Here is a 21,751-nt window from a genome sequence, read left to right as displayed (position 1 = left end):
GTTTTTCTTTCAGATTTTCCACCTTTTTCACACTTCATTAGCCTCTATCTTTGGCAAACTAACAATTCAAGCCAACCACACCCGGACTCTTTTATTGACCACACCCAATTACAAAAAAAAAAACCATGTACTAAACTCTTTCCTTAATCCCTAAGCCTCTTTACAGCTCAGATATGTATATTGCAAAGTGTGGATCTACAAGACATTACATTTAGAAAAAAAACAAAAACCTGTTTGACTGACAACTGACAGGCAATAGGCAAAAATTCTTGTGACCAGTTCTTTTAAATCATGATAAATGCAGTCAAACAGTGTGATTCTGATTTTGAATGGAGACGAGGTATAAGAAAAAGCATCATTCGTTGTATAAGAGACAATTTATTTTTCATATCAGTGTCGTTTGTCACATGTAGGGCGCGTCTGCTGCTCTCATGGATGTTGGTGGTAAAAATGAAGGTGTTATGGTGTTAAGCGTAGCGTTTTTGAGTTATTCGGTTGTGGTGGAGGACACCACCTTCCCATCTACCATCTCTTCCACAATGGTCTTCACCTTCACAGAAGTGTGGATACCACCGCCACCACTGACACTGGCACTGAAACACACGATGATAGTAGTTTAATAGCAAGCCCAAATGACTGAAATGATTTTCCCTCCTGTAACAGCTGCTCTTACCTGACACTCTCTCCGTCCAGGAGCCGTCTGTACTCTGCGATCTCCATCTCCAGCCGAGTTTTGATATCCAGCAACATCTTGTACTCCTGATCTTGCCTCTCTATGTCAGCTCGGAGCTCCATCATCTGCTGCTCCAAGCTTGTGGCTTGAGCCTGAAACCCAGCTAGCTTCATGGCGTAGCGCGCCTCAGTGTCTGCTAGAGTGCCCTCCAGCGAAGCTTTCTGAAAGCGGAGAAGGTCATTTTAAGCCTTGATGCTCTAGTGTGTCATTAGAAGGGAACTCACAGATGCTGTGACTTACCATGCTCAGTTGGGATTGTAGCTCGAGCTCCAGGCCCTGCAGAGTGCGTCTGATCTCAGTGACTTCTGACTTGGACGTTTCAAGATTTACTGTGCTGGCAGCCATCTCCTTGTTCAGGGTCTCAGTCTGCAAAGAAGCGGTGGTTTACGCTAAGCTTTGTGCACCTGGAGTTAGCCACGTTCTACAGCTACAGTGGATAAATGGATAAGGTCGGTGGTTTAAGCATAGCCATGCTGCCACCCTATGGAGTCAGTGGAAAAGGAAAGGGACAGATTGAGTCTGTGTCAGCCATGACTCATGAATTCCTTAACCTTTGTTTGGAACCAGGCCTCTAGGTCACGGTGGTTCTTAGCGGCAACTGCTTCGTACTGCTCGCGAATCTCTTCCAGGGTTCGGTTCAGATCTTCCCCAGGTGCTGCTGCCACTTCCACATTTACTTTCCCTGTCATCTGAGTACGCGAAGCTGCCAGCTCCTGGAAACATAGCACGTGTGAGAGAGTGATTGTGTATTGTCCTATATTAATTTCTCACAGGCCACCTTCAATATGACACAGTGGCATTACAGTGCCTGCTGTGTGCTTATAACACTTGCATGCTCATTTACCTATAATAAGTGTTATTTATAAAATAAATAAATGTGATTGCTTTAGACTGCTTAAAGCATTAGTGGGGCATTGACCCAACCAGAGCTCACCTCCTCATGGTTTTTCTTCAGGTAGATTAATTCCTCCTTAAGGCCTTCAATCTGCACCTCCAGGTCTGATCTGCCCAGTGTGAGCTCATCTAAGAGTCGCTTCAGTCCAGCAATGTCTCCCTCCACCGACTGACGCATGGTTAATTCATTCTCATACCTGAGCAGGAACACAGAGTATATCACAAACACAGTAGGTGCCACATACCTGTACCATATCTTTGTTAAGAGACTCCTACTTCGTTCTGAAGTCATCTGCTGCCAGTTTAGCATTGTCAATGCTCAGGTAGATACTGCCATTGTCCTTGGTAGCCTCTTGGATCTGTGGAAGAGTTGGATGAAACTGGTCTTAATTTAGTCAGAATTAATAAATTGCTTGAATTTTCTTACTCCAAGTCAATTGCATAAACAACTGTTGGTTATAATTATAAATCTTCCCTCACCCAGTCTATATCTTAAGATATGTTATGGAAATGGTACCTTGCCATGGAGCTCCTGGATGGTGACCTCATATGCAGAATAATCTCGAGCAGTTGGGGAGGTTTTGTTATCCAGAAACTGCCTGATCTTCAGCTCCAGGTCAGCATTGGCCTTTTCCAGAGAGCGCACCTTCTCCAGATAGGATGCCAGACGATCATTCAGGTTCTGCATAGTGCCTTTCTCATTGCCTGACACTTGAAGTTCCAGATCGCCCCCACCAAAACCTGCGCCACCAGCTCCGAAGCCAAAGCCTGCACCTCCACCTCCACCAGCTCCGAAGCCAAAGCCTCCACCCCCACCAGCTCCGAAGCCAAAGCCTCCACCCCCACCCCCACCAGCTCCGAAGCCAAAGGCTCCACCACTGCTCCCCGCAGTGGATATGCGCACATTAGATCCTCCTGAACCCCCATACATGCTGGCAGCCCGGGCGACGGTCATCTGGCGGCCCCCACCACTCGCCATGGACATGCGGGAGGATCCTCCTAGGCTAGGGCCCCGAAAGGAGCCTCCGCTCGAGGAGACAAAACTACGAGTGGCAACGGTGGGCATCGCTAGGCCAGAGTGTGAGAAGGGTGGCTCTTTCCTAGCACAGGAAGAGACTGCAGCACTAAGAAGGAGGGATGGAGTTTTATAGGCGTCCCACTGAAGGGAGGAGGAGTGGGTCTGTGACAGGAATGGACATCTTTCACCTCATCTCTCCACCCAACACATGCCCAGAGGCAGAAGAGCTGCCAGGTTCAGCGGTACGTGCACAAATAAGGTAAAAGGCACTGAACGTTCCACAGCTAACATTCAGAGTGCATTTATTTGCAATTACATAAACCCTCATTTCCAGAGGCCTGCAAAAGCTGGATCTAACAGGAGATATGCATGGATGTAAGTGTGTGGCGACACTAGCGTAATAAGAAATATTATATTTGCACCTCCAAAGCATGGTTGGAAAGTGAGAACACAGTACACTCAGGACACTCTTCTGGCAAAATACGTGTGAAACTAAATATTTCAACTTTATGACCATATGCAAATGGTTTAAATAGACACATATTCTTTAAAGCAAATTCTGATTTGCACAGTTTCAACCCTTTTTTAGCCTATTCCTTCTACCACAGAGACCAAGAGCATTATCCTGTGATATGTATTTCGGCTCAGTAAAGTGCCTTGGATACCATTGTGTGCTCAATATTTATGGTCCTGAGACAAGTAAGAGGTGGACTATACCCAGAGCCATAAACACTAAACTAAAACACTGCTAAATTGGCTCATTCACCTCAAACCAAACCAGCATTCACAGAACAGACCCCTTTTTGTCTCATGTGTTGATCACTTTCCAGAAGTTTCCAGCAAACACTTTGGAGACACTTTCCAACACTGTGCTGCAGAGGCACAGATTTGGTTCGTTGCAGAATTTCCTCTAATTCCTTTTTTAAAAGGGTTAAACAGTGACTCACTATCACCTCTCCAGAAGACTATTGGTTTACATCAGACATTCGCCACAAACTGACATAACATTATGCTCATGCATTCAGTGCAGCGCTTGTTTTCGGAAGAACCTGTTGTTAGTATAACATATATACTAACAACTGATAATCATTCTATGTCTTGCAGGGTGTGCAGTGAGTAGTTGGGGCAGAGACAATACAACAGAAAGGGTGAATCCACCAACCTTTGGCATCACAGAATGGACACGTTTCCACATCCATCTCATATGCATAAGCTGGGTGGTGGTGTTCTCAAGGAACACACTGCCTCCACAGACATGCTGTAGCCTGCTCCTTCTTTGTATTGCACACTCTTAAAACACTTTTTCCAGTCTTGGGCATTTGGAAGGCAAAGTTTAAGGATGTTGATACTTACAGAGAAAATGAAAAGGCATGTATTTGTAACATCTTAAAAGAATATTTTGATGTGTTTCAAAAATATTTATAGGTGTGTTTATTAGATGCATAATATTCAGACTACATGATACAACTGTAACACTTATGGAATTTGTAGGTTAATAAACATGCAGAAAATGTAACCAAATTTCCTGGCTTTTACTCTTTCAAAATCTTTTATTATTTTTCCAAAATATTTGAAACACATATTAGTCTACATATATGATGCAAAGATGCTTCATTTACAGTGCAAATGTACTACATCTCTACATGCATAATTATTGGAGACTTAAGGACTATTTGTGGTGATAAAGTTGTGGTGATAAAGCAAAATAAAAGAACACTGTCACGGCCTGGGTGCTGCAGGGCGTTGAGCAGGACGCACAGACTCGCTTGACGATGTGAAACATTTAATAGCATAAAACATAAAGGACACTCTTAGCACTCACACATAACACTAAGACAGGAACACATAAACAGTAAAACAACAACATAAAATGACATAAACGCTGGGTTATATTAACAGTAGCTACACACTCATTGACACTAACATTTGACACCAACACTAACAATGACAAACAATGAGGCTCACACTGACAGGGGTTTAAATAAACAGACATACACTCAACGTTAACCCTGTGCAGGTGCATGCCATCATGGAGGCCATACCACGTGACTTTTTTTTGGGGGGGGGGGGAGCATTCCAGGACAAACACATTGCCACACATGACCCTATGGTATAAGACCTGACTAAAGTCTGGTCATGTTGAAACCTGAGTGATGAACTCAGAACGACAAAATCTGGGCCATGAGGTAGTAAAGGTCTTTTTAAAAACTCATCCACTCACAGCAAAATCTGCCTTTCCTGAGTATCTACTAACTGTTATGACCACAAGTCAGTAAAAGAAAGGTGACCTACAATATATGCTTTATTCATTTGTTTGTATTTATTTTTGTATCTTTGCAAAGCCTACAATTACTCAGAAAGGGTACACAGTAGCTAAATATTACTATGTTTAACTGTTACTTATTTTGGTATAATACGAGCACATCTAATTTAATGCAATCTAAACATATGACATCACAGAGGCTTTTAAAATATTTGGTATAATAAGTTATGTGTACACATCTGCATACCCAATAGATTGATATGGTACCTTAAACTAATTCAGTCATTTAGTCATGAATTACTACAAAATATGCATTTTGCTACCTGTTTGGTCTTGAGAGACATCCATTGGGACCATTCAGGCAGTGACTCTATCAGAGCTGTAATCATGCCTTCCAGTTATCACCCCCACCACATTCTTGTCAGTCAGAATGCTCCACCCTCTGAAGTGCCTGTTACACTGTTGGCAGCTTTCAGCTTTCATAAGTCCTACGCTGCTAGCAGTCACTCTTTTTATGAGCAGCTAATCATTTACTTTAAAGGGAACTATACTTTGAAAACAGGCATTTAAGTATTTTTATCTGAAAACGTTAGTATGGTAGTGTTCTGCTGAATAAACGGAATAAACTTGAATAAACTAAAGCGCAGGTTGATACTGAATATATTTATGGCTTATGTAGTAAAATACATTTTAAGACTATATGAACTTTTTAGTACATCCTGTACTCTACATGTATATTAGCAAGTACAGACAAGTATTAATATGCTTCCAACAGATTTCTCTAACACTAATGACATTTTTAACACGATTTCATTTGCTTTTCAAAAAATTGGACAATCTAAATAGATAGATAAATACATTTAAAAAATAGATAATAATAAATAACCAGCCTTCTGATGAACAACTTTAATGCATATACCAGAATGACAGAAGAACATTGAATGAGTTCATGCATTAGTCTGAGATTGCAGGTATTCATTTTTAAAACAACCAGCACATGGAATGCGTGCGACCCCAGAATACACTTTTCCTCACTGAAGCTGGATCATCTATGGCCTCTAATAACAAGGCTATGGTGGAGAGCAGCACCTGGAGGTAATAATGTTTCTTATATCCCTGTTCAGACCTGCAGTGGTCTTAAAAATATGACTCATGGCCTCATCACTCTCCTTCTAGCATGGCTCCTTCTGATTCATTTTGCTAAATTACTTTATCCTTTGTTAAAGGTCGATTAATAATAAAACGTGTAATGCCAAAAATGTGTCTGTTCATGACAGTTTAAGTGATGGGGTTTAGTTCAGTCTCACGCTTCTGAAACACAGTGAGAAAAACAATGTTAGCATTTGTATTTGCTTTCAAACTCCATAACAGTTTTATATTTTAGAAGTGAGTTTGTTTTTAAACAAAGTATTAATGTGCTTGCATCTGTTATGACCAACTAAAAAAAAATATCATTCTAAATTAGGTTTAATAGTATGTTTGAAACAACTGTCTTGCCTGATTTTGAACAATGCAATGAACCACCCCAAGGTTTGTTGCTTTTTATTCATATGTGCCAAAAGCAAAATGTATGTCAGAGTGTAATCCCCAACAAAGTAAGGCTCTTTGCATGATTATGATCTGGAAAAGTTATGTGACCAGTTATGCAATCAAGAGTAGGATTAAATGTGGAAATTATGGTACCCCCTGCTTGAAGCTATACACACACACACCCACGCCCCACAACCAGACACGTGTGTGCATGCACCACCACACACCCTCTAATTAAGATGCCAGTGTCAGTTTGAGTTCTAATCCACTGTGTTGGCATATAGTTACAATCTGAAGAATTTGTACAAGAGAACTCTGGGCCTGTGAGTTTAAAGGTCTTATTATTGAAGATATTCCTAAAAAGTAATGAAGCACTACTGAATAAAGTCACCCAGGCTGCATGAATTCAATTTAATATATTGAATCTTGGACTGCATAGAGCATTTGTTAGTATATTTAAAGCATACAGTTCATTTGGAACTAGGTGTTTACAGGTTGTTGCTTTTTTTTAACCAAAATAAACAACTCCCTGCCAAAAAAAAAAAAAAAAAAAAAAGTTTCCCTGTTGTCTATTGGGAAACCTCACTGATCATTTGTCATTCTCTACAGGAACAGAACTTAGTCCTCACAAGTGCCTAAGACAGCTTGAATCTCCATTCTTTGGATTGTGTATTCTGAATTTCTGAGCGCATACTCTGTATTAATCTTGAAAGAACATGAAAGAACATGATTATGTTCCAGAGAACGGTGTCACCTGGTGGACGAACCGTACATTTTCCTTTGACCATATGCCCCACAAGTGGGGGCAAATCCTAATGTCAAAATGCCAATAATGACTTAAGGGCTCCTCTGGCATGTCACCGAAAATAAGTGTTTCAGTTGTGCTATAGCATAGAATTGTCAGAGTCTTCATTATTATTCAGTTCAGCGGCTTTCTACTCTGTAGGGGGATCCTGTGCTTGTACCACTCAGTTGATAACCTCCTCCAGTTTCTCGGTTTTGTCAACAGACACCACCTCCCCATCCACGAGCTTCTCCACAATAATCTTCACCCGTCTCTGGATGTGGGGGGCGTGCTCTGTGTGCATACACATGCACACACAAACATACACACAGAAAACAGACATGCTTACCCAACTTTAACAGCAAACTGTCACAAAATGACTGACTGAGGCATAATAGATTAACTAAAGAAAGTGTATAATGAAGTGGACAGCCTAAAAAATAAATGAATTAAGTTAATATTTACTCTTAGCTGTCACCTCCTTCTTAGTTTCCACTGTTTGGGTCACCGTGTCCGTCATAATTGAGTTCACAATAGTTCTGCGCACAAACAAAAATAATGATTATTGGTATAATCAATAATGTCTTGGCTTTCCACAGACAGGTACATGTACAGTACAAAGACTAACCACCTTCAGCAAATCTGATTAACTTTACAAAGGCAGGGACCAATAGACAAGTCCACAGTTTTGTGAACTGTTGTACAGTCAAAGGTAGGATCAAACGTAGAACCGTGCCAGTGTTGGGAACTGGCAACCTTCCAATAACAAGTTGGGCACCTTAAGCTGTGAGCTACCACACACACAGTCCCACCCTGTGGCCTCTCCACCCAGCAGTCTCCACACACACCCACACACGCAGTCCCACCCTGTGGCCTCTCCCCACACACCCACACACGCAGTCCCACCCTGTGGCCTCTCCACCCAGCAGTCTCCACACACACCCACACACGCAGTCCCACCCTGTGGCCTCTCCACACACCCACACACGCAGTCCCACCCTGTGGCCTCTCCACCCAGCAGTCTCCTGTACTCGGTGATCTCCGTCTCCAGCCTCATCTTCACATCCAGTAGCAGCTTGTACTGTGTGCATTGCTGCTGTGTGCTGGCCTTCAGGTCCTCCAGCTCCCCCTGCAGGTAATTTGTGTGCAACTGCAGCTTGCTTTGCTGGGCGGCGTAATGCACGTCCACCTCCGCCAGACTCTTCCCCACCACATGATTCTGTAGCGCAGAGCAGTAAGGAAAGGCTTTATGAAGGGCAATGTAATCATGTCTGATGTAGTAAAACAACAGTCGCTCATGAAAGAGGTTGATAAAATCATTCACAGCAGAAGCAGATGGAAGGCGGAGACTATCCAACCTGTAGGCGGAGACTATCCAACTCCATCTTCCTTTGCTGGTACGTCTTCTTTAGGTCAGAGACTAATGTATGAGATGTTTTGACCTCAGCAGTGCTGCTGGTCACTCGAGACACTTTCACCTGGAAAAGAACCCAATCAGCAAAGAGACAACATACAAATGACACATCCGACTCTCACATATACCTCAAAAGAAATGGCTTTCGTGTTGTAACATTTAAAACTGAAATTTCACTAAACTAACCAAGCTGTACAATACTTATGGTGGAAATTGTAAAAGGTTCACACAAACCAATGACCAACATGAGTTTAGCCATTCACACAGACTGAATGTGAGGGGAAAAAGGTTTTCACCTGCCAAATATTTTCTTTTGTACGAGTAGCTCAAAGAATTCTAAAGTTACTTTGCCATGAATAGACATAATTTAAGGTTCTTTATAATAATAAAACATCAAGTTAACTCCCTGGGGAAGAGCATCTATCATCACTATAATTCTTAGAAACTTGTCTGTTTGCATGGTGCTTTTTCAGTCATTGACACTGAATACCATTCAGCATGTTTGGATTTTAACCATTCTTTACTGCAGCCTTTAACTCCATTCTCTGACCTACCAGTGAACAACATTTCAACAGTTCAACATTTTTGCACTGAAACCCTTTTAACCCTTTTCCTGTTTACACAAAGTCTGGTAAATCCACCAACAGCTTGGTCTTCCTTGAGTGCATTTGTTTCATAGTTTTAACTTTAACATAGTTTACTTTCACAATTCCGAATAATTTCCTGATAAGCTCAAGATTTGTCTACTAATAACTTTACAGTTTTTGACAAAACTAAACTGAATTTTAAAAGTGGAAAAAGGGCCACTGAGTGCTGTTAGAGGAAAACCTAAAGACACAAAGTTTTAATAGTTGTCAACGGTGATTCAGAGTAGGTTTTTCAAACAAGGGCACACAAACAGCTTGACAGTACCACAGTGAGAATGCATATTGTGATTAAAAGTATAAAGTACTAGTTAGACTGTTACAGAGCCTAATACAATGATTTTGAAAAGAAGTGTCTACATGGTCTCACCCTCACTTGTCAGGGGCGTCATTAACGTGCATATTTAAATCCTTGTTTATTAGTCAGTCCTTGTAGGCGTTTGACCTCATTTAGGCTGTTCGCCACCCTATCGTGGTCTAGTCCTGTTTATCACCGAGTGCATTTTGACTTGTTTCAGTGTTGTTCGTGTTTTTTGTTTTCTCTTTTTGTTACGTGTAATAATAAACATCTGTGTGTGTCGACACGGCTAGTCACCCCAACGTTACACTGGCTACCTGTCTTTCAAATGATTATTCTACGTGGTTCAATCTGAGAGAATCTTACTCAAAGATGAATCTAGGAAGAGCAAAAAACATCAGAGTATATAAAATATCTAAAAATGTGTTTGAGTGAAACAGCATCTGCAATGCTGCAACAATGGAATATTTAGTTGCAACTGTTCGATTATATATATATATATATATATATATATATATATATATATATTGTTCGACTATTTCTGAAAGTCTCAAATAACTGAAAGCCAAAAATAAATAAATAAAAATTAGGTTTACCCCACCCATTTACCACACACACTGTCGCACTGGTCTACCTTGCTCTGGAACCAGATTTTAGCATCTCTTTGGTACTTTATGATGAGTGCCTCAAACTGGGCCCTTAGTGCCTGCAGCTCCTCATCAAGAGGCACTGAGGTGGCACAGTCCATCTGCACATCCACAGAGCCACACTGCTGGGTACGAAGCAAATGCATCTCCTGTGAACAAAGGGGACCGAAGCAATGATGAATCCTAGCAAATGTAATCACAAAGGCAAGTGCAGCCTTTAATTTTTGCTTGAAATGTTAGGTGGTTTGATGGATAATGGATTTTAAAAAGTACATTTTTAAAAGTAGAGTTGCACACATAGATAAACTTGGAACAAAAACAAAAGGACTCCTCACCTCCTCATGGTTCTTCTTGAGGAGCACCAGCTGTTCTTCCAGTGAGGATATTTGGAACTTCAGGTCTTCACAGGCCATCTGATTTGTCACCAAAGCCCTACGCAGTTGAGCCATCTCTGCTTCTACAACCAAACACATGTTCCTCTCTACCGCAACCCTGTACCCAAACAGGAGCCAGGAGAGAATTCACCATTAGTTTTGCAATGAAGGCAGTGCTAACATTAACAGCACTGCAAGAGTAAAAGACACTGAATAAAGCAGAGAAACTACCATTTTTTAAAATCATGAATATTTATTGTAAATGTCAGATGCTCAACTTACCTCGCCTTAAAGTTGGCAGTTGCCATTTTAATATGGTCCACTTGCAGAAAGAGTAAAGCATTTTCCTTGGCATGAGAATTAATCTTTAAAAACAGGGATGTGAAATATGTACAGTCACACAAATGATACCACTGATGTTTCGGCAACTTCATTTTGGTTTGATTTTGAAAGTTAAAACATGCAAGTAAGGTTTATGTACAGACATAATTATTAACTGAAAACCTAAATCTCTTAATTCTAAAACTTATAAAATGGTTAAACGTCATACACAAATTGTGTCACTTGCCAGGTGAGCTGGTAAAACCTGTTTGGACAGGTTTCGTGTTAAAGATTAGAGATTCGCAGATTTAGTTCTTGGAACATTAAGAACTTAAGAGGTTTGTAGTGTGATAATGATTTTCAGGTGTGAGCTTGATGGGTGTGTCTATGGACTGCTGCCTTACCTGTTCACATAGCTCTTCAGTGGTGCTGTAGTAGTGAGTCAGATCTTTGCAGTACGTAGTGCTCCTGCGCTCATACCATTCTTTGATTTGCAGCTCAATCCTTCTGTTGGCAGCTTCTAAAGAGCGCACCTGCAAACAAAGAAAATAAACCACAAATAAGAAACATTTTCTTAATAGGTCAAAAATGACTCTAATACACACAAGAATACAGTACACATTTCCCCCTTAAATAAAACAGGAGATGGGGTGGAATAAGTAAATATATTAATTCCTTGTATTTTTTCCTTGTATGATGACCTGCATAATAATTTAGTATTTAAAATATTACCTTATCCAGGTAAGCTGCCATGCGCCTGTTAAGATTCTGCAAAATCATCTTTTCATTGTCAAATATGAAGTCATGAGTTGTATCCACTTTGGCTGAGGAATGAGACATTCGAGTGCCATAGCCTCCATAAGACAGTGACACACTTGAGCTACTGAGAGCTTTCAGCCTAACTGTTCCAGATGACGCGTAGGACGAATAATGATGGGGCAGCATGGCGGGATGCTTGGAGCGTGACTTGATGATGTGCTTCCCAACCTGTGACTCTGCTGTTTCACTGATGGCAGAGGGTCTTAAATAGGCCTGCCTGTCAGGAAACGAGCTCAGCAGCATCTGTCATGCACGCAATACAAACAGACCCGCCTTTCTAAAGAATGGATTCAAACTGTTTAGTTGAAAGAACCGGTATCTAGCTAGAGTGTAGATTCTTTAGGCCAGTTTTTGAACTGGAAACCACCAGAACGATTAACCAGAACCAGTAATGAGTGTTGTACTGAAATTCAAGCAGAATTTCATGCTTCTACCCGTTTGACTGCTGCATTGCTGTGTTAACTAAAGGAAAATGTATGGACCTAAATAATTGTATTTTCTTTCTGCATAACATACTGTGATGCTTTGTGCTGTAGTGTAATCTAAATGCATAGGTAACATTTCTCACATTTTTGATTATTTATCAGCATTTGTTAAATTTGCCTGCCAGCATGCAGGCCTTTCATTTTTTCTTTGTCATCCCTCTCTTCATTGACTATTTTGCAGTGTTTTCTCATGGCTTACATGCTTCACCTCCATATTAATATGCCTACTCAGACTTCTAATTTAACTGCTCACGCATTTCTTTTGTTCTTTCTTTTTTCACTCCTTCAACCTTCCCCATACCGACATTTCTCTTGATGCTCCTTGAACTGTCAAATTAGAGCCAAACCTGCTCTACAGGTTCACCTGCTGACCCCATGCACCAAACTTCATTTTGTACTGATGACAGTCATTTACCCCTTCATGCCTCTTCAGCCCTTTCATTCACCTTCATGACGCTCATCTATCCAACTGATTAATTCATTTGCATCCACCGTCCGCCCATAGAAACCCCTGGATTTTATAACCCTGAATTTTAAAGCTGCAGCCATCAAGCTTTGTGTCAACGTTTAACGGCTGACCCACCTGTAAGTGGTTATGCCAGCGCCACTCTCGTCTCGTGCCTTCTGCTCTCTTAGTCATTCCTCCATGTCAAATCTCCAAAAGAAATCTATTGATTTTGAAACTACTTGAATTCTTAAGGCACACTAATCATTTTAACATAAAGTATATATCTGCACTTCATGTTGAGAGCTATACTGAAAGTCAGTCAGCATGCTCATAGTTTTCATGCTGTTACAATGGACCTTGTCAAGCCAACTCAGAGATTGTTCACAAACTTTAGTTTCTAGTGCACATTATAATGTTTTTTCCCTCTTCCACTGTTGACAGGTTATACATTCTCAAGCATACTGACAGGACCAAAGGTTTATTTCATCCATGCAATAATCACTTTTTTTTAATTCATGCAATAATCACTTCTTTAATCCATATATAATAATCCTTATCTCAACTTTTGAAAAAAGGTTTTTAAATCGCTTGTATGTAGGTACATATCACTACCAAATCTCATACATTCTCTAGACACATATTTTGGGTTCCTGAGTTGGTTTCAAATCCATTTAAATTGAAATGGGTGCGTTCAGCTTCAGCACATATTAGCCATACCTACATAGCAAATTCAGAAGTGTGAAATCAACACTATGAGTGTATACTGTAGCACCGTTGTAGAGCATTTTCCAAGTCACTTGGTCTCTAATACTTCAAACCACCATCTTTAACCACACCTTCAAAAACTTAAAAGGCATAATGATGTTCATTAATATGCATTTGCATAGGGCTAGGGTTAGAATGATCCAATTCGGTATTCCATCCCTTGGATATTTACTCAGCTGTGACGATACATGTGTGTGACAGCATGCAGTTCATCTGACAAGGTGGTACTATTACCACATTTTTTAATTGGTCCATACTCTACATGTTTTAGAGGCGATGTCTCCCAGCAGTATGTAATTGCCATTTGATGTTTTTAGCAAGATACTCAAAAAATGTAATTTTCAGCATGTTCTTTAAGCCTCAACCCCTGATGCGCCACATATGTAGCAATGGAGCAACTTTTCATATTGCTAACAGTAATGTACCATGAAGTAATGTTGTGGTATAAGATTTACATCAGGGTACAGTTGCTTAAACAATGGTGCTCATGTACCAAGTGCTCTAGACAGATAGTAAGGCCTCCAGTGAGACAAGGTGAAAACACTACACTGATGATCTGAAATAAGAGCAAATACCAGATTTCCTAAAGAGACTAAATCACCAAAAATCAAAGGAAAATTCATAACAAGGCAAGAGCACAGAATTTAACCCTATGCTATTACTAGAAGACACTAAATTCAGTTTTGTTGAATGATTTTTCCTCTCCATGTACTCATAGTTAAAGCTACAGATTCTGGACAGATTATACTTCTCTGACAAATAATATTTACTTAGAGAGTCAAACAACAGCTTCAACTCAAGCTGTGTTATCCTCTGTGCTATACTATGGGTTACCACCAGGTATGCCCCAAAATCCAAACCATCAGATAAGGCCAAGGCAATACCATGCTTTACAGAATTTTGAAATAATTATTTAGAGGCTCTAAAATATGATCAAAATGAAATATTTTCAGGTCTTATGAATGAAAAAGTGCCAGCAATTGAATATTCAATAAAACAGAGTTGACCTTAAGAGGCACATTCCAGAAAACAAAGTAAAGTGCACTTTATGAATGCTATGTTCGTGCCCTAATGGATTCTGTTTCATAGTCATCATAACTGAATCTGCAATGCAAAATGTTCTGAAAACAACGAATGTGTATGGAAGCAACTTCACATCACAAAAATATTTTAATTCACTTGATCCTCGTGCACCACCCTGTTTCAGCAGCTTACATATATCGGAATTGATGCACATTAATTTTAAGATTTCCAATACGGGACCATATACAAATGTATTAGTGTTAGGGATTTGTTGATATGTACTTATCCTATTACCTGACCATCAGGTATCATATCTCGTGTCAATCACGCTTTCATTATGAATTGTTGATGCATTCTGAAGAGCACCACTTCCTGTTTAGTCACTATTCAGCCACACCTGTCTTCTAAAGAAGAGCCAGGGTTTTCTCGTGAAGAATCATCAGCAGGTTGCAATAAATGTGACTGAGATGAGGCCTCAGTAATCTGACCCGAGTGCTGCTCCAAACTAGTATAAGTGCTCTCATCAGCATGGCTGTTAGGAGCATTCATTAACTATTTTCTATTGTTAGAATGAGTATAAGATTGATGCTGACAGTCATCTTTTACACAAATTAGATAGAACCTTGAAGAGGGATGAAAGCTGTTATCAAGTGGAGAAACAAACACTGGATGTTCACAAAAGAAACGTTACATATGAAACAATGCAAAATCACATAGGTAAGGAGTATTGCCCTCAATGCTCTTACTCGAGCAGATTAGCTTGTTTTGCTAATGTCTATGTTATAAACAGTGTTTGGAAGAACAGTGAGTACACTGGTAAGTGTTGCATGGTAGGATACACTGAAGACAAGTGAGCTTTGAAGAGAAGAAAGTGAACCAGCAGACAGTGAAACAAGTGCTTGGCAGGGTATCAGGCTCTGGTCCATGATGATATAAAAAGAGTCAATCATTCTTATGACTGGGAATCATCTTATCCTGGCAGATATATATCAATATTCATCAGTATTGATCACTATTCATCAGTGCTGCAGCATGACTGAAGCACTGAGAACAAATGTAAGGAAATATAGGAAATAGGAAATCTGCAAGAATACATTCCTTAAGAACTTAATCTATTTTATAAAAGTCTGTCCACAGCCTCAGCAGGACATATCTTGCTCTTGCTCTTCTTAGGTCTAGATGGTGGTGGGTGGAGATAAAGGAGATGCAAAACCGAGGCCATATTTGGATCCCAGTCTATACTACACAATCTTTGTTATAGTTTTGTATATTTTGGACAATTAGCGAAGTGTGAACTTTTTCTGTGGGTTAACCTTTCTGTGTTTTTCCTAGCTCTGATAGACAAACACAAAGATGTTACAAAGAGAAGGACCTAGCACTTCCACACAGATGCGGAGGTGTAGCTCACATTAGATTCAAAGCATTTGGCAATCACGTTTATCCAGAGCCATTTGCATGCATTTATGAGGATGACCACTTCCTCATGATTAAGGCCATGACCTTGGTGTGGTTAGTGCCTTGTGCTGCTTGCTCTACAGGGAGAGCTACAAGGAGCTAATTATAGTTCAATTATAGTTTCATAAACCAAACAATGCAAACTAATGAAAAACAATTAACCTGCATGGATTCATTTCCTTTTGACTCAATACGATCTCTGTAGCTGAAACCTAATGAAGTCAGATTCTGATGGAGAGATATATATACACACACACACACACACACACACACACACACACACATATCTATCTAACATTTGAGAATGCCAATGTGTAGGTTTTTTCTCTATCAGCAAGACTGAACAGCGATTCACATTAATATTGATTTACACCGTTAAATATATTTTCGGTGGAAGTCAGCAAGCTGTAGAGTTGTTTGCTCTAGGCTTACAGTGATGCTTGGACATCTGCATGAACAGACAATTACGTGTTGCTAAAATCTTTAGATACATAAACTATGACCCATCTCTGCATCGATACTCTGTTCGTACTGCGTAAAACGAGAATCTTTGCGTCAGTAAAACCACTTAACCCTTGATTTAGTCTTAAATAAATAAATCTCAAAACTTTGATGACGCATAAGATCCTAATTCCAATATATTCAGACATCGGATACGCTAAAAGTAAATAATACATATATATTGGTTCGGGGGTTATTTTTGTGCTATATGACTCTAGGGCGATCAATCCTTGATTGTTAGCTTTAAAAAAACTTTCGGATCCAGCGTCAGATCTAAAGTGTTGAACGTTAACAGTGTGACACGGTGACGGAATTGCAATAGATTTTGCTTCTAGCTGATATTGAATTTCCAAAAGACAGGTGACCGATTTATAGTTAGCAACGAGTGGCCGTTTACTGAGGTACAGTTTCCTCATTTTATCCTGTGACAATTTATTGATCATTGTAGTCTTTTTAAGTGATGAGTTGGTTATATAAATTGTGCCCTGCGCTGGAGTTGAGCAAGCACGTGGTTTTAAATCTGGAATATTCGGCCAACTTGTTTATGAACGATTCAGGTAAATTATAGTTCTGTTAACACTGAGAAATACTGTCAAATTTGTTTTTTGGAGTGCTGTGATTCTTTTGGGAACAAAGGTCTGGGTTACGCATACAAATATGTAGCACATATTAGATTAAACTGTTCAGCAGCATGTATTTTCCTTTTCTAAAGACACATTTCTCCTCAGGCATGTCGGCGAAATTCATAACACTAGCTTTTATAATGGTTCTGGCGACGGAATGTTTGGCTTTACCACTATCGCAGTCAGAGAACGAGATGGAAAAGGCAAGCGCCCAGCCTTGGGAGAGGAGGCTGCGTCGTGGCGCAGCAGGCGCAGGCTCAGACAAAGCGGTTCAAACGCGCGACGCCAGGATGGAGCGCCTACCGTCTTTACCGGAGGATCAACGCGAATTTATGTCAAAACAGATCCTCCAAGCTCTGTCAGGTGAGTCTGTGAAGACAGATAAAGAGGGCATTTTGTATACTTATTCTTAAGCTGCTTTTTTACATTTTTGTGCCAGAGATAATTCATCGGGACGACTGCATTTCTGACTACCAGGGTTGGGTAGACTTCGGGCGACGGAGCTCCGACTGAAGTTGTTATTCGCAGTTAACAGTCTACAGCTGTTCGTTTTTCATTAAATGACTTGAGACTTGACTTGCACTTTTTCTGTTTTAAATGTGGTTATTGTTTCCGCCATTTATTTAAAATTAATATTTATAACTAGAAATACATATTTACGTTAGAAAAACATCTAGTAAAATCTAGTAAAATTTTTAAATATATTATCTAATGGTATATACCCTCAAATGCCCATTACATCACAAATGCTGGTGTTTTGTTGTGTGTGTGTGTGTGTGTGTGTGTGTGTAGAACATGTAGAAACACTTGTATACTTGAATGGAACATCTAATCTTTCACAAGCAGCTAGTAACAAAAAATATTGTACAGTAGGACAAAAACATTTTTAAACTTTAACGTTAAACACTCAGTCGCTGCCCATGCACTTCCCCCATCCCAGGGCTTGCCAATAAAAATGATTTGAGTTCTTATTTGGATGACTTATGCACACAGCTATTACAGATGTCCGAGGGAGAGGCTTTATGAGTGCATATGACAAGGTCATTTTATTCTCACTTTGACAGTCATTGTATTTAAAAACTTACTAGGTAGAGATAGATAAATGATAAACCTGGTCATTAACACAAGGATGACTGCAGTTGCTTCTTAAAGATAGGAGGCCCTGTGTATCAGATTTTATTACTACTGAGAAATGTTCTTGGGTGAAGTCACATGACTTCACAAAACACTCCGGAAAGACTGGCACCAGTAACAAGGCAAAGGATGACATTATGTCTCTAAAATTACAAGCTATTCAAAGTATTACTGAAGCACTCAATGAAGCAAAATGAACAAGGGAACATGTGATCAAATGAGGTACTTTGAATGCTCATCATTGACTCTTGATCAATGAAAATCCACCTGTGCAAACACTGAGATGCATTAAATCTCATTTTATGCATTTACAGTATGTCATCATTCAGCAGTTTCACATCCAACAGCAGTGAAAACAATATCTCAAGTATCTGGTCAGTTCTACATTACAGCTTCAACTTTGCACAATTACAGTCAGGAATCATACATGTGGATATCCACTGCTGAGGGTCCCGGTGCATTCTGGGAGACTAAAATTGGTTCTAAAAGACATTATATAAAATACTATGTCAAACTAGACATAATGAACAATATGCTCAGAAGATCATGTAGGAACACATGCAGATTGTCATAAAAACAACTAATGGATAACCCATGAGCAGTCAGATTTCATCTTAAGTATAGTCCAGAGGTCACTAGCCTTAAAGGTAGCTCTATACACACCTCTGTTGCTATGGCTTCTGTACACTGGGAAGATTCAACATATTTCTCTATGCCGACACTAATAAATAATATTTAGTGCTCATATTTGTCAAGACAGATGCTGACAAATGTTGGTGTATATAATAAACAAAGCTCAGAACTACTTCTTAAATAATAACAAATGAAAAGCCAAATTCCCTTTAAGAGAACAAAAAGTTCTCCCATCTACTCATAAGCAAAAAGGAAGCTCACTGCTACAGCACAGACTTCGCTTGTCTATGGCTTTCGGTGTTTCCGGATCTGAACACAAGGCTAGATAAGAGACCGAGTACAATATGGAAGACATCCAATAAAACAGCAGCTATGGTGGATGGCAGCTTTCAGCGTTTCATTGTGTTTGGTTTGTGCGAATCTCCTCCCTCCTTTCCTGAGTCTATGATCCCCCTGGCTGCCACTTTATGAAGGCCTAGGCTCTGAAGTTTCTCCACCAGGTTGAAGCTGAAAATGCTCCTCAGGGGGTGCACTCTTTCACTTGGCGCGATCCTTCCCGCATCCTTTGAAGTAGAAGCCCCTGGGATGGGAGGCAAGCCAGCACGAGCTAAAGCAGATATGCCTCTCTCGCGTAGGCGCTGAAGAAGACCCAGTGAGGATGTCGTGGACTTGCCACTTCGATGGAAGGAACCAGCAGATGCTGAGAATGGCTGGACATCTGCCGAGGTCTTTACTTGCTCAAAGCTTCCATACATGGATTGACTGCGGGAGCGAAGGCTGTGGAAACAGCAACGCAAAACAAGGAAAGAAGGACCATCAGAAAAACCTCTGGCCTATGACAGTCAGTATGTTAGTATACCCCCAGCCTGCTGCACCTGAAACATGTTAACTCAGAACAATGCCGAGCAAAGCATATGTGAGTTAAGCAATAGATGAGGTGAGAAGGTTTGTCACCACAGACGTTTATTGTTCAACACATCCCTACATACATGTGTTTCATAAAGCAAGGTGGAGTAAATGATGGGAAATAGAGCATTACTCCATCCTAGGACCACTACCGTCACGGTTAGTCCCTCCCAGCTTCCGTGTTCCATGGTTTCCCTGTCTTGTGTATTTTATTTCCATGCTGAAGTTTCGTTTTCTCTGCCCTTCGTTTGATTGCTCACACCTGTCCCTTGTTTCTACCTTGTTAAGTTCATTTCCTGATTCCGTTTGCTGTTCATTGCGTGCATTTGTGTGGCATATATTAAATGTTTGAATATATTGGATGCATGTATGCTTGTCTTTATTTCGAAGCCTCCGTGTCTGTTAGCCTGTTTGATTCTAGCCGTTTTGTTTTTCCTTACCTCCGTATCTTACTTCTTAGTTTCTGTTACAGCCTGCTTTCCCTGTTAGCCTTCTTGTGCTTTGGTTTGTCATTACTTCCTGTCACGATCAGTCCCTCCCAGGTTCCGTGTTTTCCCGGTCTTGTGTTTTTTAGTTCTGTTCCATAGTTTCGTTTTCTCCGCCCCTCATTTAATTTTCCACACCTGTCCCTTGTTAAGTTCGTGTATTTAAACCATGGTTGTGTTGGTTTGTACTCCGTGTTTCCTAGCCTTAGTTATAGCTTGCTTCCCTGCTTGCCTTCGTGTGTGTTTTTGTTTACTCGTATCCCCGTGTTCTCCATGTCGGCTCTATGACCCTAATAAATCTCGCTCTTCTCCGCACATGCATCCGCCTCCTTACTGCTCAACGTTACAATTAGGACCACCCCATGCTGATTAGTTTGCATGCTGGTGAGACATTCAAGGTTGGGATTTAAAATTAGACTCTCCATCACTGCCGGTTCTTACTTTGTGGAGGTAGGTCATATTACAGCTGGAAGAACCTTGAGCAACACATCCTGTCACTGTGAGAAATGATGTTAAGATTAGATGAAGGAGAGCAGAAACAGAGAGAAAGAAACTAGTGGAAAATGAGATTCGCTAAATGTTAAGAGGGACGTAGTATGCTGTGTCAAACTGAGACAGATTCAGTTGAGCCATTTCCTAAATCCCAGTTTGGGCTCAAAAAGATGGGGGGGGGGGGGGTTATGGATGGAAGAGGGAACAATGAAGTCAAACTGGTTATGGTAATGATGTGAATAAGCACCAGTGTTATGACGCAGTGATCACATGGTTTTGCTTTGTAGGTAAAATCTAGAATAACATAGGAGTGGAGTGCAGTGTGTTTTTTGCAGTAAAGTGTTGTGCAGTAAAGATTTACCTAGTAGAGAGGGATGAGAGCAGACCAGAGGGCTGAAGGGTCTCGTAGTTGGTGATGGTGTGGATGGAAGAGGTAAAGGGGAGGTTTGGTCCGGTTGAAGCGACTGAGATACAAATACATACATGCACACAGCCCTTTGAGCACACTGGTATGTACTTCACAACATGGAAGGTGAATGAAAATCACACATAGCAGATGGCAACATCTTATGCTGGCTGGGTTGTATGGTAGACGATCACGCATCTTCAGACGTTTACAACATTATATATCTTCAGAATTTTAGAAAAGCAATTTAAAGTGGAAAAAAATAAAATTAAAATAAAAAATTGAGATCTGAGAGTTGAATATGCAGAATCTTAATGACTTCCAACAAAACTAAACTAAAAAACAAAGTTGGCAAATTCTGTGAAAGGGTGTCTGGTGTCTGTACCCATAGCATAAGGAGTGGGGTTGGAGAGCGTAGACAGGTCAGGCTCATCCTCCTCGAGGTCACCAAGGCTGTACACATGCTGGGCATCCACATCCAGCTCCCTGAAGTCTTTGGTGAGGATGCCTGGCCGTGGGTGCAGGACACCTCCCAGGTTGGGCTGGGCCAACTGCTGCCAGTGGTGTAGGGTGACCGAACCTATGGGACAGTCATCCAGGATGTGTGTGTGTAGGGTGACCGAACCTATGGGACAGTCATCCAGGATGTGTGTGTG

At 40.6% G+C, this 21,751-nt stretch overlaps 4 protein-coding genes across 12 annotated transcripts in view; 1 reads left to right on the top strand and 3 right to left on the bottom strand.

The window, feature by feature from the left end:
- Positions 1-358: 358 nt before the first annotated feature.
- Positions 359-2,745, bottom strand: LOC113582527 (keratin, type I cytoskeletal 50 kDa-like). Of its 5 annotated transcripts, none has more exons than XM_081708338.1 (8): positions 2,474-2,745; positions 2,145-2,407; positions 1,904-1,986; positions 1,668-1,824; positions 1,285-1,446; positions 974-1,099; positions 674-894; positions 359-593 (listed from the first exon to the last, which is right to left on the bottom strand). In XM_081708338.1, the coding sequence occupies exons 1-8, from the start codon at positions 2,691-2,693 to the stop codon at positions 488-490; spliced, it is 1,338 nt and encodes a 445-aa protein (XP_081564464.1). In that variant the 5' UTR covers positions 2,694-2,745; the 3' UTR covers positions 359-487. The 5 variants fall into 5 exon arrangements, with proteins under 5 accessions (XP_081564464.1, XP_081564465.1, XP_081564466.1 ...); XM_081708339.1 differs by having other exon boundaries at positions 2,145-2,401; XM_081708340.1 differs by having other exon boundaries at positions 2,504-2,745.
- Positions 2,746-4,317: 1,572 nt separating this feature from the next.
- On the bottom strand, positions 4,318-14,557 carry LOC113582523 (keratin, type I cytoskeletal 19-like). 2 transcript variants are annotated; one of them, XM_027018318.3, is made up of 9 exons: positions 11,653-14,557; positions 11,325-11,453; positions 10,882-10,964; positions 10,561-10,717; positions 10,213-10,374; positions 8,581-8,700; positions 8,221-8,441; positions 7,688-7,761; positions 4,318-7,516 (listed from the first exon to the last, which is right to left on the bottom strand). In XM_027018318.3, the coding sequence occupies exons 1-9, from the start codon at positions 11,980-11,982 to the stop codon at positions 7,407-7,409; spliced, it is 1,386 nt and encodes a 461-aa protein (XP_026874119.2). In that variant the 5' UTR covers positions 11,983-14,557; the 3' UTR covers positions 4,318-7,406. The 2 variants fall into 2 exon arrangements, with proteins under 2 accessions (XP_026874119.2, XP_081564337.1); XM_081708211.1 differs by having other exon boundaries at positions 7,701-7,761.
- A 2,182-nt stretch (positions 14,558-16,739) lies between these two features.
- LOC113582537 (uncharacterized) lies at positions 16,740-17,621 on the top strand. Its single transcript, XM_027018347.3, has 3 exons — positions 16,740-16,973; positions 17,145-17,402; positions 17,479-17,621. Exons 1-3 carry the CDS (start codon positions 16,877-16,879, stop codon positions 17,550-17,552), a joined length of 429 nt encoding a protein of 142 aa, XP_026874148.2. The 5' UTR covers positions 16,740-16,876; the 3' UTR covers positions 17,553-17,621.
- Positions 17,622-18,058: 437 nt separating this feature from the next.
- LOC145643249 (trafficking kinesin-binding protein 1-like) overlaps positions 18,059-21,751 on the bottom strand; it is a 16,976-nt gene continuing 13,283 nt past the window's right edge. For 3 of the 4 annotated variants that reach the window (XM_081708205.1, XM_081708204.1, XM_081708207.1), the window contains exons 12-14: positions 21,481-21,675; positions 21,051-21,153; positions 18,059-19,583 (exon numbers count right to left, since the gene is read on the bottom strand). In XM_081708205.1, coding sequence (XP_081564331.1) covers positions 19,196-19,583; positions 21,051-21,153; positions 21,481-21,675 — 686 coding nt within the window. In that variant the 3' untranslated portion in view covers positions 18,059-19,195. Of the gene's footprint in view, positions 19,584-20,638; positions 20,695-21,050; positions 21,154-21,480; positions 21,676-21,751 lie in introns of all 4 variants that reach the window. The other variant, XM_081708208.1, reaches the window with a different exon arrangement.

This window comes from Electrophorus electricus, chromosome 26 (genome assembly GCF_041902795.1).
Source record: "Electrophorus electricus isolate QZ-2024a chromosome 26, ASM4190279v1, whole genome shotgun sequence".
Taxonomy (NCBI): Eukaryota; Metazoa; Chordata; class Actinopteri; order Gymnotiformes; family Gymnotidae; genus Electrophorus; species Electrophorus electricus.
The sequence above is the reverse complement of the archived record's forward strand: the minus strand, read 5'-3'. Positions and strand labels throughout refer to the sequence as shown.

Coding starts and splice junctions, on each gene's coding strand:
- LOC113582527 (XM_027018321.3), bottom strand. CDS start 2,693: ATGCCCACCGTTGCCACTCGTAGTTTTGTCTCCTCGAGCGGAGGCTCC. Junction 1,987..2,144: donor TCCAGGAGCTCCATGGCAAG/GTACCATTTCCA, acceptor ACTCTTCCACAG/ATCCAAGAGGCTACCAAGGA. Junction 1,825..1,903: donor GCAGATGACTTCAGAACGAA/GTAGGAGTCTCT, acceptor GTTCCTGCTCAG/GTATGAGAATGAATTAACCA.
- LOC113582523 (XM_027018318.3), bottom strand. CDS start 11,982: ATGCTGCTGAGCTCGTTTCCTGACAGGCAGGCCTATTTAAGACCCTCT. Junction 10,718..10,881: donor ACTGCCAACTTTAAGGCGAG/GTAAGTTGAGCA, acceptor GTTTGGGTACAG/GGTTGCGGTAGAGAGGAACA. Junction 8,701..10,212: donor AAATCTGGTTCCAGAGCAAG/GTAGACCAGTGC, acceptor GTTCTTTTCCAG/GTGAAAGTGTCTCGAGTGAC.
- LOC113582537 (XM_027018347.3), top strand. CDS start 16,877: ATGAGTTGGTTATATAAATTGTGCCCTGCGCTGGAGTTGAGCAAGCAC. Junction 16,974..17,144: donor CTTGTTTATGAACGATTCAG/GTAAATTATAGT, acceptor ATTTCTCCTCAG/GCATGTCGGCGAAATTCATA. Junction 17,403..17,478: donor GATCCTCCAAGCTCTGTCAG/GTGAGTCTGTGA, acceptor TTTTTGTGCCAG/AGATAATTCATCGGGACGAC.